At 38.8% G+C, this 17,872-nt stretch overlaps 1 protein-coding gene across 7 annotated transcripts in view; it reads left to right on the top strand.

The window, feature by feature from the left end:
• Window positions 1-9,174, top strand: part of Add3 (adducin 3) — an 89,995-nt gene extending 80,821 nt beyond the window's left edge. For 6 of the 7 annotated variants that reach the window (XM_090345918.1, XM_090345919.1, XM_090345921.1 and 3 more), the window contains 5 exons: window positions 968-1,087; window positions 1,507-1,593; window positions 3,967-4,090; window positions 5,657-5,752; window positions 6,643-9,174. In XM_090345918.1, coding sequence (XP_090202044.1) covers window positions 968-1,087; window positions 1,507-1,593; window positions 3,967-4,090; window positions 5,657-5,752; window positions 6,643-6,935 — 720 coding nt within the window. In that variant the 3' untranslated portion in view covers window positions 6,936-9,174. The remainder of the gene's footprint in view (window positions 1-967; window positions 1,088-1,506; window positions 1,594-3,966; window positions 4,091-5,656; window positions 5,753-6,642) is intronic. The other variant, XM_090345922.1, reaches the window with a different exon arrangement.
• The last annotated feature ends 8,698 nt before the right edge of the window (window positions 9,175-17,872 follow it).

Genomic DNA, 17,872 nt, shown 5'->3' with positions numbered 1-17,872 from the left:
CTAACTCAAGCCTAGTTGTTGTTTACTACATGATATTACAATATAGTTTTTTGCAACAGTAAAACTGTAAAAACTATCAATACTAAGTTGTACCAAAGTTACAAGATAAAATATAAGATCTGTAAAGATGAAATAGGTTATTTTACCTTTTAGAATTTTGTTTCATGTTTAGTTTGGTTTTAGAGTACAATACCAGATATTCTCTAGATACTCAAAATTAGATTATCCTAAATCAGTAACATCAGTAGGAATGCTTTAGGCGTCAAAATGTTTTTCCTTAATCTAAATGTTCCCCTTCTCTAAGGGTTGTAGTATAGAGTAAATAAGTTACAAAAAATATTCTAGAAAACTGTGTCCTGATACAGTTGAATCATTTTCATTGACTTCTTGACCATCATTTGATATAATTCAATACAGAAAGCAAAACTCTGGATGTGAGTGCATACAAGATCAGGCTGTATTTGAAATTATTTCCTTGTCATCTTTTCAAGTTATCAAGAGGAGAAAGTTTAAATAATAGTGTGACTGAGTGTTCAAGAGAACTATAATACCATTTGATATAGATATAGATATTTTTTTGCTAGTCCTGGGGCTTGAACTCAGGGCCTGAGAACTGTCCTTGGGCTTTCTCAAGTCTGTAGCTCTACCACTTGAGCCACTACACCACTTCCAGCTTTTTTTCTATGTATGTGGTACCAAGGAATTAAACTCAGGTCTTTGTGCATACTAGGCAAGCATTCTATCACTAAGCCAAACTCCTGGCCCGCATTTGATAATTTTTTGAGTGAATGCTTTTGTAATGCGTTGTCTAACAATTGTGAGATACAAATTGACCGGCAAGATATTGCTAAGTGAAATTCTTTGAAAGATTGTCAGGGTATGTTCCCCCTGGAGATTATAGTTCCTCAATACCTAATAATATTTCCTTGATGAAAAACTTCATTCTAAAAAAATTTTTATTCTTCAGTGGATGAAAGCAGAGGACTCTTCTAAAGTTAGTAGCGGAACACCTATCAAAATTGAAGATCCCAATCAATTTGTTCCTTTAAATACAAACCCGAATGAGGTGCTAGAAAAGAGAAATAAGGTAAGGCAATGTCTCTGTGGCCAAATGAGACATTCTCTTTTTTGTTTAAATCACTCGTGATAGAATATGATAAATAACAAGCTTAGAAGTTTAAATACAGAAAAACTTATTTGGTAATATTGGCATATATCAAATAATTCTACTCTCTTCCTTGGTGAACAAGCTACATAAGATAAAGTATTAAACATCATTTTGCCTTAAAGAGTGTTACTAACAGTGGAAGACAATAGCAAATTACATACCAAGAAGGATGGAGATTTATGGGAGTGTTGTAGATGGTGAAAGGGGTCTTTATAAAGGTGTAAGTTGATTAGATTCTTATTTGGAAATGTCCAATAATAAGCTTTCAGGCAAAAAGGAAGCAAAAGTTATCTATACAGTTTTCCCCAAGAAATTGTCACTACTGTGTTTCAATTCAGATTCGAGAACAAAACAGATATGATTTGAAAACAGCTGGACCACAGTCTCAGTTGCTTGCTGGAATTGTTGTGGATAAACCTCCTTCTGTAAGTATGAAGCAACATAATCTTTTTTATTTGCCACATAACTTTGCTTTTTTTATTAAAGAATTTATTAACATTGATTTTTACATCATATTTCAAATGACATGTTTAACAAACTAATATTCAAGAAGGGAATCTCTATAATCACTGGCACTTAGTTTTTAGAACATAATCAAAATTAGGCTAAGGGTTTGTATACCATAGATACATATTAATTTATGAAATAAAACATTATGTCTATAAAGTCATAGGTTTTTATGTCTATGTAATTATGTTTATATTTCCAATACCATGTCCATAGCATTGGGTACGCAAATATTGAGTCCTCTCTCTTGTACTATTTGGATCTAATAGCCACATATTAAGGATACCATGCGCCTTTTGTTCCTTTGGTCTTGACTTGTCTCACTCAATGATTTGCTCTAGATTCATCCACTTCCCTGCGAACCTTGCTTTTTAAATAGGAATTTTTTTTTTGCCAGTCCTGGGCTTGAACTCAGGGCCTGACCACTGTCCTTGGACTTTCTCAAGGCTAGAGCTCTACCACCACTCAGCACCACTTCCAGCTTTTTTTTTTTCTATGTATGTGGTACCGAGGAATCGAACCCGGGTCTTCATGCACGCTAGGCAAGCACTTTACCATTAGGCCAAACTCTCTGCCCTAAGTAGGAATATTTTTAACTTTAAAGTTAGTGAGCTAAGTTAATATAACCCAAGTGAAAAGTCCAGAAAACTTCGAATGCCACCCCCAATTTCTAGGGGTAAGAAGTTTCCACTTTTTTTTAGAATGCTTCTAACATTGGTCTTCATGTTTCTATATAACACATTTATTAGATGGGCATGCACACTTATAATCTCAGCTACTTTGGAGGCTAAGGCAGGAGGGTTGCAAGTTTGTGGCCAGCCAGAGCTACATAATAAGATCCTTGTTATGTAGGTTTATACCTCCAACTAGGTATAACCTGGTTGGTTATACCGAATATTCATAGTGCTATTGTAAGGTGTTCATTCTGTTCCTGTCTCTCTCACTCTCTGTCTCTGACTCATTCTATCTCTTCCCCCATCTCTCTCTCCCCATTTCCCTCTCTCTCTGTCTTTCCTCTCTCCTCACACACACAAACACACACAGCATTTTCTTGTTATTTATCAACTTCAGACCTCACCAGTGTCATTACTTTATATATCACTAAAAGAAAAAAAAAACATTGCCAATTATTTTGTAGGAAGCCATAAATTACAAGTTGATTTTCAATTTCAAAAATAAGAAAATGTGAGGGTCTATTTCAAAATTAAAGCCAGGCAAGTGGTTCTTGCCTATAATCCTAGCAGGCTGAGATCTGAGGATCATGGTTCAAAGCCAGCCCAGGCAGGAAAGTCCATGAGACTGTAATAAGCTACTCCGAAAAGGCCAAAAGTGGTGCTATGGCTCAAGTTATAGCCTTGAGCAGGAGCAGCAGAAGCTCAATGAGGACAGAACCCAGGCCATGAATTCAAGCCCTAGGAGCCAGCAAAAAAAAAAAATATATATATATATATATATATATATATATATATATATATATATATATGGGCTTAGAATGTGGCTTTGTGGTAGGGTGCTTGCCTAGCATGCATGAAACTCCAGGTTTGATTCTTCAGTATCACATAAACAGAAAAGGCTGGAAGTAGTGATATGGCTCAAGTGGTAGAACACTAGCCTTGAGCACAAAGAGGCTCAAGCCAGCCTGGGGAGAAAAGTCTGAGACTCTTATCTCCATTAAACTACTCAGAAAAAGGGCCAGGAGTTTGGCCTAGTGGTAGAGTGCTTGCCTAGCATGCACGAAGACCCGGGTTTGATTCCTTGGTACCACATACATAGCAAAAAGCCAGAAGTAGTGCTGAGGCTCAAGTGGTAGAGTGCTAGCCTTGAGAAAGTCCAAGGACAGTGCTCAAGCCCTGAGCCCAAGCCCAGGATTGGCAAAAAAAAAAAAAAAAAAAACTACTCAGAAAAGCTGGAAGTAGTGCGATAGCTCAAGTGGTAGCATACTGGCTGTGAACAAAGAAGCTCAGGGATAGACCCCAGGCCCAGAGTTCAAGCCCCAGAACTGGCAAAAAAAAAAAAAAAAAAGAGAGAGAGGGGAGGGGGAATAAAACTTTCCTCTTCACCTTTATAGTAAGACTTTAGTAACAATTTTAGAATTTTAGTTCATTGGATCAGTAGTCCAATGAGTTGTTTTGTCATTTCTTATCATTGCTTTGAAGTGGGGAGTCACAGACATCACGTAGTCATTTCTGCATGTGTAGAGCTCTGTATGAGTATTGGCATGGATGGAGGCATGGGTCGGTGGACAGATGGGTGGAAAACAGAATAATGGATCTAGTTTTATTCGTTGTAAGACCATGCAGTTTGAAGATGATGATCATGGCCCGCCAGCTCCTCCTAACCCATTCAGTCATCTCACAGAAGGAGAACTTGAAGAGTATAAGAAGACAGTCGAGAGGAAACAGCAAGGTCTGGAAGGTTAGTTGATTTTTAGAGTAAGCCTGGATAACCACACTGATAACATTAGAAGACAAGTTGGGTGATAAAAGGGATTCATGGTTTTTAAACATACCTTTTTAAAAAAAATTGTATTTTATTGTTGATGTAAAGAGGGGTTACAGTTAGATTCGTCAGGTGGTGGGTACATTACTTCTTGTACATTGATACCTCTTCTGACGTTTTTCTCCTAGTTTCTACCCTCCCACCCCCTCCCAATCATCTTGTTTTCCCCCTTCCCTTCCCTATTTCAAATAAACATATATACACTATATCAGGTACCAAAGTGAGATACAATGACAACATGAGATAAACCACAAGGAGAAACCAAACAAAAACAACAAAAAGAAAAGAGGGTAGGGGGACAAACACAAAATCAAGCTATTCTATATCCTAGAGTTCATTTCACTGATCCTCAATAAGTTTCAGACAGTCCATGAATCACCTGAAAAGTATAGGATGAATTGTATATGATATGCATGTAGAAATGAGGGCTTTAGAGAGAGGAGGGTTAAGTTCATAACCCTAAAAAGAGATTGAGCACTTTTGCTTTAGCTCATCTACAATATACAGTTATCAGTTTTATGCAGAATGAAGCAAAAGCCATTAAAGAATGTTTATCCATGTGTTAATTCCTTTGTCACAAAACAAGTCATTGAAAAGTGTTTGTGTTCAAGGGCACAGCGGTAGCCTTGAGCTGAAGAGCACAGGGACAGCGCCCAGGACCCTCTAGAGTTCAGACCCCACAGCCAACCAAAAGTTTTTTTAAAAAGTCATCCTAATGAATTAATGTACTTACACTAAACGTTCTGAGTGGCTTATTGAACTTGTTTTCTGATATAAAATAGGAAGCTTTCTGTTTCTTGGTATTTTGTTTTTTTTTCTTTTTTTTTTATTGTAATTAGTAAAAGGGTTACATGATATTTGCCAGATAGAAGGTGCATTAACTCACATACATTGATACCCTTTCACATGTCTTGGTACCCATTTCCCTCCCCCCCTCTTGGTATTTTGTTAAATGTCCCTTTTTAACCTTTACTTTTTGAAAGCCTAATGATGCCAGGTAAAACAAATATTGTACTCTATAAGTAGTTTTGTTTTATATTTACTCACCTCCTGAATTAACTCACTAAGATTGCTCTAACAGCGATTATTAACTTGATATCTTCAAAATTTTAGTGAAACATTCTGCCTTGTTAATATGGCAGCACTAGTGAGGCCTCAGAATTCTCTTCTTCTGACTGCTCAGTCAATTTTGGTTTCCTAACACTACCTAAATACACACAAAGTATTTGCCTGGCTGCCAACAGCTGTCCTTCCTTTGTAACTCTGTATGCATATAATGATTATTGACAGCCAGCAGTCTTAATACACTAATCTCCTTTTGATGTATAATTATTGGCCTATGGAATAACTATTAACATGTTCTAATCATAGCTGAAGAATTTATCGTCTCTGTATATAGTCATTTGATATGTTCACTAACCTCCCTGAAATCTCATACTTCTTTTGTTTTGCATGGCTTTTAACTAAACTCTTATCCAACAGACGCTGAGCAGGAATTACTCTCAGATGACGCTTCATCTATTTCACAAATTCAGTCTCAGAGTCAGTCACCGCAAAATGCCCCTGAAAATTTTGAAGGTATTCAATGGAATTTCTGTCGAATTCAGTGTTTTTGAGAGCCTGTCCCATTATTAGTTTTTATATAAGATACTAAATGCTTGTTCCTGGTAAGCGTACTATGAATTTTACTTAACCCTTTCAGAAATCTTACATTTTATTAATGTGGTGCTACTTCTCAACATTTATAGACTTAATCTGGATTTCATCAACCAATAGTTTTTAAAATTAGTATTTATATAGGTGTACAGAGGGTTTTCAATTCAACATGACAGTTACAAAAACAATGATACTCGGGTCCGGGAGTTTGGCCTAGTGGTAGAGTGCTTGCCTAGCATGCACGAAGACCCAGGTTCGATTCCGTAAGTATGGTACCACATACTTAGAAAAAGCTGAAAGTGGTGCTGAGGCTCAAGTGGTAGAGCTCTAGCCTTGAGAAAAATCCAAGGACAGTGCTCAGACCCTGAGCTTAAGCCCAGGACTGGCAAAAAAAAAAAAATGATACTGTTCCAAAGTTCATAAGAATTTGTGGAATTAAAATTAATGGGTCATGACATGCATCTTTTAGTCAGTAGCATGAAATTGTTTCCAGTTTTGATTGCAAATGAGCCCAAAACTAAAGAAATGTAGATACTGCCTTTTTTACTTACAGTGACTTGATGTACAGTGAAATTGTCATGCCATCAAACCAGAATTATCTGGCCTTGACTCCTTGACTTAGCTGCTTTGTTTTCTTCTGTTTGATATCATTTAAGAAAGCTAGCTTCATACTAATAGGTTGTTTATTAATGTTTTATCTCCATTAGAATAAAAGCAATGTCTTGGTACATTGCTAAAACCCTTTTTGTTTTTAAAATAAGCAAAAAAAAATGTTAACCATGTAAAATAATGCCCCCACCCCGCTTTTGTAGAAAACCACGAGCTCTTTTCCAAGAGCTTCATCTGTGTGGATGTGCCTGTCATGGTAGTAAACGGCAAGGATGATCTGCATGATGTTGAAGATGAGCTTGCTCAGCGAGTGAGTAGGTTAACTACGAGCACGACCATAGAGAACATTGAGATCACCATTAAGTCACCAGAAAAGATTGAGGAAGTTCTGTCACCTGATGGTTCCCCATCAAAATCACCATCTAAGAAAAAGAAGAAATTCCGCACTCCTTCTTTTCTGAAAAAGAACAAAAAAAAGGAGAAAGTTGAAGCCTAAAGGGTTTTTTTTGTAATTATTCTACAATGTGACATTGCACATTTAAGTTGATTATTAATATACAGTGGTAGATCAAATTTGGGGTATGTAGCAAACTGGACTTCAAGAACTGGAAAGAAGTTTTACTAAAAGAAAAGCATGAAAAAAAACTTCAAATTCATCTCTCATTTTTTTTTATTATCCAAACTGGCTTTGAATTTTAAAAAGTTTTCTAGTTTTAGTTAGCTCTATCTTCATAAAATATAATATAGTTCACCACTAGCAGATGTCTGTCTGAATTACTTCAGGCCTTCTCCATAATATCTGCTGGAAAGAAATTGCCAATAAACAACTGAGAATTATTATTTCTCAACACCTGCCTCGCTTGGTAATCAGATTGTAATTTTTTACCATGATATTTGACTGTATCCTTTGGATTCCCATTGTTTCAGTGGGTTATTAACAGAATGCTTTAAAAGCATCTAAGTCAATCTATAGCATTAGTATACACTGGCACATAATTTTTTAAAAAGTTTTAAGAAAAGATTTGTTTGGAATTTTATTCATAGTATAAAATTCCCTCACCTGAAGTAACTTTTATTTGCCAAGAAAAGTCATTTTAATAAACTATAATTTTTGAAAACTTCCTTTTTTAATTAGTTTAGAATGCCCCTTATTTTTCACAGAGGGGATTTTGTACACATAACATAGGTTATTTAGTTTAACTCTGGCAAAACAACTTTTGTATGTTGAGATGTTTGTATACCATTCAGTATAAAAGTGTTATGTGCATATTAGCCAATCATTAAAGAATAGAACATATTTGAAGCATATCTAGATTAATATTTGAAACTTACAGTGTATTTTTCTCTTAGTATTGCTAATGAGTGAAGAACATCTCATAAGGAAAAGGAAAAGATTGAAAGAAAGAGGGAGTAATTAAGGGAACAAAAGATGAGATGTGGAAAGAATTCTAGTTTGATACGATAGGATATATAGTGTGTCTTACTGAAAACATGTCCCAGATTTCCAAAATCCTGCTTCTCTGCCAAAATTAGTGTCTTAGTTGCTCTTGAGTTTTTAAAGGGTCAAATCCTTCCACTTGTGTATTTTTATAAGTCAGCACTAAAAGAAATCAATAGATCGAATTCCACCAAGTGAGAAAACTACCACTTCTTGATTCTTACAGAGTTTTTTAATATTTTCTGTTAACTTTCTTTCTAATGTAAATACAAATTTAAACTTAGACTTAATATAGTTACTTTCCTTTTCCCAAGTGATGTCACAAATCAATGTAAAATCAGTGATTGAAAATGGCAGTGGGGAAAAATCATCCAAAGTGTTCTGGAGAGTGAGTTAGCATGCAGAAAATTACATTAATTGCAGTGTCTTCCAGCCTGGGTCTGTTTGACTGTGTGTGTATATGATACAGAGTTGAAATAGAACCTGGAAATGTCTGTCTAGATCTCACTAACTACTGGAATTGGTGTTTTATTCTCTAGTGGAAACTTTCAGTTGCTTAACTGTGTATTTGAGAATTGCTTTGTGTTCTACATCATTTATGTTGTGTTACAACATATGTAGAAACAGTAACCTGTGAACTATGCTTTTCCGTAACTTTTAAAATATATATATATCTTAAATGAATGCAATGTGCATAAATATTTTTTAAATGCAACAGTAAACTATTGCACCTTTTGCTAATGCCTCTATTTACTTGCTTTGGCATAATGAATGAGCCAATGAATCTTTGTGTCCTGTGGAAAAGAAATGTATAAATGTTATCAGATATTGCTCTTAGATGTTATGCTAATTAATGTTAAATCACAAATAAACAGTATTTTAAATATATGGAATTAGTATTCTGTAGTTTCCATTTAGGTGTGATTCTTTTTCTTTTTTTGCCAGTCCTGGGCTTGAGCTCAGGGTCTGAGTACTGTCCTTGGACTTTCTCAAGGCTAGAGCTCTACCACTTGAGCCTCAGCACCACTTCTGGCTTTTTTCTATGTATGTGGTACCAAAGAATTGAACCCGGGTCTTTGTGCATGCTAGGCAAGCACTCTACCTATTAGGCCAAACTCCCGGCCCCTTGGTGTGATTCTTTAGCCTATGCTTTGTTTTATATCTCAGTAAGATGAAATGTACATCTTACAGTAAGACTATTGCTACTAAACAAGAAATATTTTTGTAAATGTGTTTTCAGGTTCACTAAAAATCATGTATCAAAATACAGCATGCAAAATACGTGTGTATAATGAAACCTTTCTTGTTCAGTTCATAGTGGAAGAAGTACTTTCTAATAGAACCATTTTTCTCTGTCTCTTGATAGGATGTGGGCTTCTGGTCAAGATATGAACTGTCCCCTCTTTTAGTTTAAGTTTATTAACAAATTACAGTAGAATCAAAAACAGTTCACCATTCTACCACATTAACATTTCAGGTATCTTATTCCTTTTTAGGTCTTGTCTGATTACTTATATATTTTCTAAATGTTGATTGTCATGATGTGAATATAATTTATATTCTATTCTTTATACTTAAGATAACTCAGGACATTTTCAAATTAACTCCTTCACATGAATACTGTCTTGTTTTTTTTTTTTTCATTTTGTCTTAAAAATAGATTGCTAGAGTATAAGAAGAAGAAATCATGTTGATTGAGGGTTCTGGTAAATCAGCTTTTTTTTCCATATATTTTTATTGTAATTAATAGAAAGGTTACATTATATTCACCAGATAGAAAGTGCATTGCTTCACAAATATTGATATCCCTTCTCATATCTTGTTAGCTTTTTTTTTTCTCTTTACTACAGTTATCTATTATAAAAAAAATTGAAGGTGGTGAGAAGTTTGGCCTAGCGGTAGAACGCTTACCTAGCATGCATGAAGCCCTGGGTTCAATTTCTTGACTACCACATACACATAAAAAGACAGAAATGGTGCTGTGGCTTAAGTAGTAAAGTGATAACCTTGCGAAAGCTCAAGGACAGCACCCAGACCCTGAGTTCAAGCCTTAGGACTGGCAATAAAACAAACAAAAAACAACTTGGGCAGAAAAGAATAGATTCCATAGGTTTGTACATCATTAATCGTTACCTTGTCTTGTAAATGAGCCTGTGGTTGAAAAAAATTGTTATGTCAGAAAGATCCTCATTTGAAACCCTTCTCTAAAGCAACAGTGACTGCTGTCCCAAGTTCTCACTTGAGAGTTAATATAGCTTGAAAAGTACCTTTTTCTTGATTGATCAGTACTCAACAGGAAATACAGAGAACTAAATGTACAAAATTATGACAGCATCTCTTTCTCTCTTTTTAATGTAGGCTGAAAACACATGAAAGCAAAGTGGTTAATTTTTTTAAACTCAGAGAAGATATATATATACAAACTGGACTTTACAAAATGTCTTATAGCCACTAGAGGGCATGAGAGACTAATAATCTAGAGTGTTTCCAGTACTTGTATTCATTTCTTAGACTGTAGGTTGTATTTTTGTGAAATAACCAGAAGGTGAAAGACATTTTATTTGTTGCTCATTCTCTTCACTATAGACTGTTCTGTTCTTTGTGGTTCTCGTGGATCCATTTCCATAGTAAATATCCCCTGTAGATATGCAGTGAACATTTTTGAGGTGTGGTCTCAGAAACTGATTAACCTGATTGCATAGAAGTTCCATGCCTATGAGTGGTAATGAAAGACCTCTTTCCCTTCTTTGTGACTGAGGAGTTGGTAGTGACTATCTTTTTTGATGGTTTCTATAATGGAGATTATGCTAAGTACTTCCCATACATGGACTCATTTGGCATTCCTATCATCCCAACAAAGTAGATAATATTGTCCCTATTTTGTAAATGATGCAACTGATGTTTGTAGAAGATGAAAAGAAAGTGCTGATGTTCTACCCATAGATTCCAAAATTACTATTGTCAATCCATACTAGTCTCAGGATGGTTCCAGTATGCATTGTTTTGTTTTGTTTGGGAGGGGGGAATGAGGGAGGACTCAGTTCCCCAAATTTGTCTAGCCATGGTGAATTAACATTTTCATAAACATGTATCTGGAGTAAAGCATTGAGTTTGAGTTGAAAGATTGTGCCCCAAGAAATCACAACAGAAGTTTAAGAGAAGCCATGATAAGCAGTAGTGGCAGAATAAGTCTTTATGGTTGGAATGAGCTCTTGACCGCCATACATCTGGAGAGCAAGGTATTTGTGCCCTTGCTTAAAGAGACAACAAAGACTCTGGAAGAAGCTGTTTGTCTTTTTGACTTCCCATATTAGAAGTAAGGGAGACATCCAAAGGAAAATGTTTAAAGTGTGAAAAGGCAGCCATTTACCCTGTCTAGTCATACAGGTAGTTTTAAAAAAGAACTGGGCACAGTGGCTCACGCCTGTAATCCTAGCTACTCAGGAGGCTGAGATCTGAGGATCAAGGTTCAGAGCCATCCCAGGCACTAAAGAATGGGAGACTCTTCAACTAACCACTAGAACACTGGAAGTGGCGCTATGGCTCAGGGACAGCACCCAGGCCCAGATGTCAAGCCCCGTGACCCACAAAAAAAAAATAAAAATAAATTTTAAAAGTGGCTGAAGCTATCTTATTTAATGAATGCAATTAGAGTGGTTGTTCTTGGAGACAAACCAAAAGAATAGACTAGAATGAGCACGTTGTTCAGAACAAGAATAAGTTTGGAATAACTTCAAGTAGAAAAAAATTATAAACATTTCCAAAAGTGGTTTTATTTCTAAGAAATGACCAGTAGGGGGCAATAGTGGATGCACATTTAATTTTAGTTAATTGAGAAAACTTCCTTCAACATAACCAAGTTTGGATTTAGAACTTTATTCCATGATGCACTGTTAGGTGCAGTCTAAAGTTGAGAGTTGAATATTGTTTTTAAAGTACTAGAATTCAAACCTGGGGCCTTGCAATTGCTAAGCAGGAGTTACCCTTCCAGTCCTGCTTGTTTTGCTGTTTCTTTTGTGAGATGGGGGAAAGGGTCTTACCTCCTGCCCAGGTACAAGCCTCTTCCTAGGTTTCCCATCATTGCTGGAATGACAGGTGCATGCTACTGCATCCTAATACCTCTGTGGAGATGGTGTTTCAAAGATATCTCTGCCAGGGTTGGCCTGAAACTAAATTCTTTTATTTGGTCCTTAGAGCAAATGTTCCCATTTGTTCCCACTTGTGAACAATCTTTTTAGAGAGGATGAATCGCCCAGTAGATAGTGGGAACTGAGCCAGAATGCAGTTATTGTACACTTTCCTACCGCACTGTTGTGTCTCTTGGCAGTCCACTAGATCACAACCTAGAATAAGTAAACACAGTTTTCTAAGTATTAGTTGTTTTCCTGCAAATGAATACTTTGAACTTTGCAATGAGAAGATAGGAAAGAAACTCATTATAAGAATAAGCCTGAATATTATTAGTAATTGAATATTTTTGAAGTGAATCATAATGATCATTTCTTTACTCTTGGGGTTTTTTTTGTGTTTTTTTTTTTTTGTCGGTAATGGGGCTTGAACTCTGGGCCTGCGTGCTGTCCCTGAGAGCTTCAACTCAAGGCTACCACCCTATCCCTTGAGCCACCACAGCCCACTTCTGGTTTTCTAGTGGTTCACTGGAGATAAGAGTCTCAAGGTCTTTAGTGCCTGGGCTGGTTTTGAACCAAGATCCTAAGGTCTCAGCCTCCTGATTAGCTAAGGATTATAGGCGTGAGCCACCACATCTGGCTAGAACTTAAAATTTTTTAATGGCATTTATGCCTCAAATGATGAACTGACAAATTTTGATATTTCTTCCAGTTCCTAAAAAAATATCTTCTCCTGACAGGAAAATAAAACAATGATATATAGCCCATCCACAATTACTTTTTAAGCCCTGTATAATTTCCTGTCAAGTCAATACTGAAGCTGCAACAGGTTATTAAGACAGTTTTGCTTCTAGGTTTTATTCTCATACAAAATCCTAGATTGTGTCATTCTTCAGAGCCGGCCTTGACCTTGCTCATAGGAAAATCCCTTTTCAGTCCCAGATGATGAACTATCACTAGGCAGAATACTATGTCTTAAAAATCAATCACGTTGCCAGGCGTGGTGGCTCACCCCTGTAATCCTAGCTACTCAGAAGGCTGAGATCTGAAGATCAAGGTTCAAAGCCAGCCTGGGCACAAAAGGACCTGAGACTCTTATCTCCAATTAACCTCTAGAAAACTGGAAGTGGGGCTTGGCTCAAAGGTAGGGTGGTATCCTTGAGCTGAAGAGCTCAGGGGCAATGCCCAGGCCCAGAGGTAGGCTGGTAACTTTGAGCCAAAGAGTTCCGGGACAGTGCCCAGGCCCAGTTCAAGCCCCATGACCCACAAAAAAAAAAAAAAAAATTGATAGCTTTGGTTTTAGTTCTTGAATTGGATATATGCCAGTGAATACCAACTTTCAATGAAATCATTCTATGATTTGTTAAATGTGTTTTTGAAATGGCAAGAACCTGTGTTTGCATACGACCTGTAGCATCAAATGCAAAGCTATGTAGATTCTGCTTGTTATTAGACTCTTTCCCTCAAAAGGCCAAGAAAGCCAGTAAATATGTGAGCCATATGGGAAGAAAACAACACATACATACACTTTGGAGCATTAAAAGTTGAATTTCTTGGACCAAACAGTCCCCTCAGGTTGATAATGTGAAATTTTCAAGAAAAAAAAAAAAATCTTGTATTTCCCAAAGCAGCTGTAACAGATACCCCGGCAGATGGGGATGGAAATGAGGAGGAGGTATGTTATAAAATACAGGAGTTAAGAGGTAGACTCTGAGGATTTCCCTTGGGTACTCTTAACTTAATTATCTTTTCTGGCTTTAAGAAAGAAAAAAAAAAAAGTGACAGTCCCCACCCTGTAGCGACAGTTCTGCTAGGCCCTTTTCAGTGACCTGCCAGTCAAGTATGCTTACTGGAAATAGTATATTCTTTTCAAGTTGGTAAGGATCTGGCCGGCCACTATTTTTTTCCCCACAGCAATCGTTTGGGAAGGTTCTCACCAAGCAGGAGCTATGGAGGAAGTAGTTGTTGCGTGCAATAGCTCAGCCTTTCCTGTTGAGTAATGCTGGGGATGGGGAGGGGGGTTGCCGCGGTGACTGGCGTGATAGATTTTGACTTCAGAATACATGACTGCCTCAGTTTTAGGAGAGAACATGTGGATCTAGACAACTTGTTGGCAGGCGCAGGAGAACTTTCCCAAAGGTGTTTACTAGACTAACAAGGAAGGTTAAACATTACTTCCGACGTGGTTTCTATTTTGGAAAGGCTGGCTTCAATAGTTCCAACAGCAGTGAAGGTCATTTGAGGCTAAGACACCCAACAGGGCATCCCAAATATATGGGAGGTGGGGGGTGTTTGGGGGGACGAAGCCCCGGAGCATGTGCTCTATGTGGCATGTCCTATGGGTAAGCGTTTGAGGATTTTTTTTTTTCAGTTTAAAATTAATTCCTTTAGAAATACATTGCTTTGTTTTAAAATCCCTTAAATGGCTGTCTACTTTAGCCCTATGTATAAGAAAGCATTATGCATATGACTCTTGCCCACTTTGACCTTTCAGATTAATATTGAGGAAGAGTCCATGCACATATACTTGCCAAAGCGGGATGAACATGGCTCAGTTAACTGCAGAGAGAGGGCACGTTGGGTGGGGCAAACTCTGAAATTCTTCCCACTCACTGAGCAAAGTCAGGTGTTAGCTGCATTCGCTGAAGAGGCTAGTGGCTCAAGTGAACCAAGCATGGAACCCAGAGAAGATGCAGGTCAACAGAAAACAGTCCAATAAAGCAGTCTGTGGAGAGGGGAAGCTTGAGTCCCGAGGAGAAATGAGAACAGGAAAGCTGGACTGAAGAAGCCAGGTAGGATTCATGTAGGATGTGGAGAAGCCCCAGCCACAGACCAAGCTTCAAGTGCAGCATTTCCTCCACTTCCTGTGGGCTAATGGCAAGATCAAGGCAGCACCTCAGGCTTACAGGACCTCAGTCTCGTTAGCAGTTCTTCCAGACAGGATTCACATGTGAAGAATGTGGCAAATGGGGATCCTGACATCAGAACTGAGGTACCCAGTACTGCTGAGAAACTAGGAAACAGAAGGCAGAGTTCAGGGGCCTAGCAAAGCCCTGACAGGCTTGGCTTGATGTGAGTCCTAGGGCCAGAAGTTAGATGTGCCTTAGGTCTTACAACCACTCAGGAGTGGTCCCAGAGATCATGGTCAGGTGAGCAGGTCAAGTGGTCAAGCTATTGGAGAAGAAGAGTTCTGCAAAGTCAGGAAGCGGCAGCCCTGCCTTTCACAATGGAAGCAGCTTATGTGATAAGAACCAACCATGCAACAGTGCTACAGGGCTGCCTACTTAGGAGCAAGAGCAACGATGTATGGGCAAGAGGCAAGTCCTTCACTCCTTACAAACTCCTGCAGCCTGATTTCAGGCAGCTTCCCATAGAGAAGTGTAGCTCTAGTGACGGCTCTGCCCTGCAGCCCCAGGCCAGAGCACTGCATATCACCTAAAGAACACTGGTTGAATAGCAGATCAGAGTATGAGCCTCTCTCCCTAGATGGGATGGGCCTGTGGTTTTACCCTAGCCAAAACAGCTTAGATTCCATATGATTTGGCTTCCACGACCCCCTGGTGGTGATGACAGCCTTCGCTGCTGAGTCAGGCTTCTGAACTGTCCTGCTGTGTTTGCCCAAACAATGTCCCCCTCCCCTCCCTCGTCCCGCCTGACTAGAAATCAGCCCCTGCCAATGGTACTTGGACGAGCTCCAAGCCCTCACCATCAACTGGTTGCCCAAAACAGAGCCTCCCCTTGGCGAGCAGGACTTCCAATAACCCATGTGCTCCTTCCCAGCCCTCCAGCTCCCTTTTCCACCTGACCTGACTTGTGAGGGATTTTTCCTTCCATTAAAATGGCATCCTTTGCCAACCTCCAACAACACTTCAAACCACTCTTAGCATTATTGATTGTGCTTCCTCTCCGTGATGGCACACACTGGGAAAGCAGTGACTGCACCTTGTCCATCCTTTACCCTCAACCATCCTTGACCAAAAATAGACTTAGCGCTTTCATGGCTCATGACAGGAATAGCCACTAGTCAGGCTACAGTTTATCAAGTGCCACCACAAGTAGGCACTGTACTGTTTTACTTATGTGGTCTCATTTAATACTTCCCTTCCACTGAAGGGAAACTGAGGTTCAGAGAAAGGCTAAGAAACTTGTCTGTATTCACCATCAGAAAGTGGTAGGTCCAGGGTTCAAATATGTATCTTGTTTCCTGACAGGTTATTCACTCAGGGCACTCTTCCTTCCCACTAGCAGGCATTCTAATGTAGCGATATCAAAGCTCCCCTGCCTCCCTCTTCCTCCCTTGGCTCCTAGGTGGGTAAACAAACACTTGCCTGGGCACCTCACTGCCATTCACTCCTCCAGAGTGGAGAGATTATCCACCAAGAATACAATGTAGTTTCCACTAGCCAAAGACAACTTGGAAGTGTGCAGAGGATAGAAGATTGGATACTGGTCTTGAGCCTAGCACAGAACAGTGCCGTGCGGGCTGCGTCCTGATTCTCACTGTGGGTTTTTTACTCATACACTGTCTTAATTGGATCTTGACTAGTGGTTTAACCAAGGGCTACTCCCATCGGTTGTGATCATTAGCCTACTGTGACTCTGTGGATCAAATGTGGTAGCTAGCATTAATACTGAGCACCTCGTACCTTAAATGGATGTACAAGTTCAACACAACAAACCTCCGACAGAGCTGCTCTCCGACAGAGCTGCTACTACGGCTCATGTTTTGGATGAGAAAATTGAACCTTAAGAGAAGTCATCCAAGGAAACACAGTTTAGTAAGTAGCAAAGCCAAGCACTAGAACGTGAACTTATCCTTATACTGTCCTTGGTTCTCTAGAATTTTGGCTATCTTACTTATCACCTTCATTCACCATAGATTTCTGGGATGGCTGACTTCAACCGAATGAAGCATCCCATTATACTGAGTTCAAGTTTTCTCCCCTACTCAGTCAACTTGGTGCTAGGATGCTCTAACCATGGCACCTGGAATACTACTTATTGTCAAGAAGTTTTACCAATAATAGCCTGAATTCTCCACATTTGAAATTATTGCACCATTTTTCCTTTGGTCAATACTAACGCATCATCATAGTCTAACAGTTAAGACTTTACTATCTGGAGTCCTACAGATCTGAGCATTAATTCCTTGCCCTTCACTTTTCTAGAAAATGCTTATAATTGTACTAACTTTTTAGAGCAGCCATGAGGATTAAGCAAAATGATAATATACACAAAACTCGGCAGGGCGCCATCTCCACAGCCCTTGGCATTGGTATTGTTTTCCCGCTTTGATCTGCCAGGAAAAAAAAAAATGAAACTGTGGGTGGCTCATCATTTTTGCTATGGCCTGTTGGTAATGCTATCATTCCTATTCTTTCTAAAAGTACTCGTACAACTGTGACCAGTTCCCCTGTCTTCGGAAAAGGACAGAAGATGAGTGCAGTTGCTGCAAGTTGCCTTTTCCTTGTTAAGAGGTTTGGTGTGTGCCTGGGGTAGGTAGTGGACGAGACAATGGTTCATGCGGCCTCCTCCCCAAGACTGCTCCAAAGGAACAAGGTAGGGGGTGCGGGAGGTGGGGTGGAGGCCCTGAGATGCTTCCCATCAGAGGCCTTCATGGCGTCATGGAGGCTTGGCAAGCTTCTTCCCATGGGGCCACCTTGGGGCTCATGATGGAGAGGACTGATGTCCTGGCTCTTTGCCTTATAGAAGGCTGGGCATTGTCCCATAGGCATTAGACATCAGGGGACTTAGTGACCCAGACTTTTGCCCTAGGAATCTAAGAAAATCTTAAATGATGCTTCATGATTTCAGGGGTCCATTTTGGGCATGCACTGGTGATAGAGGTTTGTGCAAAATGTTCTCAGC

This window comes from Megascapheus bottae, chromosome 15, assembly GCF_031878675.1.
Source record: "Megascapheus bottae isolate mThoBot1 chromosome 15, mThoBot2.hap1, whole genome shotgun sequence".
Classification (NCBI taxonomy): Eukaryota; Metazoa; Chordata; class Mammalia; order Rodentia; family Geomyidae; genus Megascapheus; species Megascapheus bottae.
The sequence above is the reverse complement of the archived record's forward strand: the minus strand, read 5'-3'. Positions and strand labels throughout refer to the sequence as shown.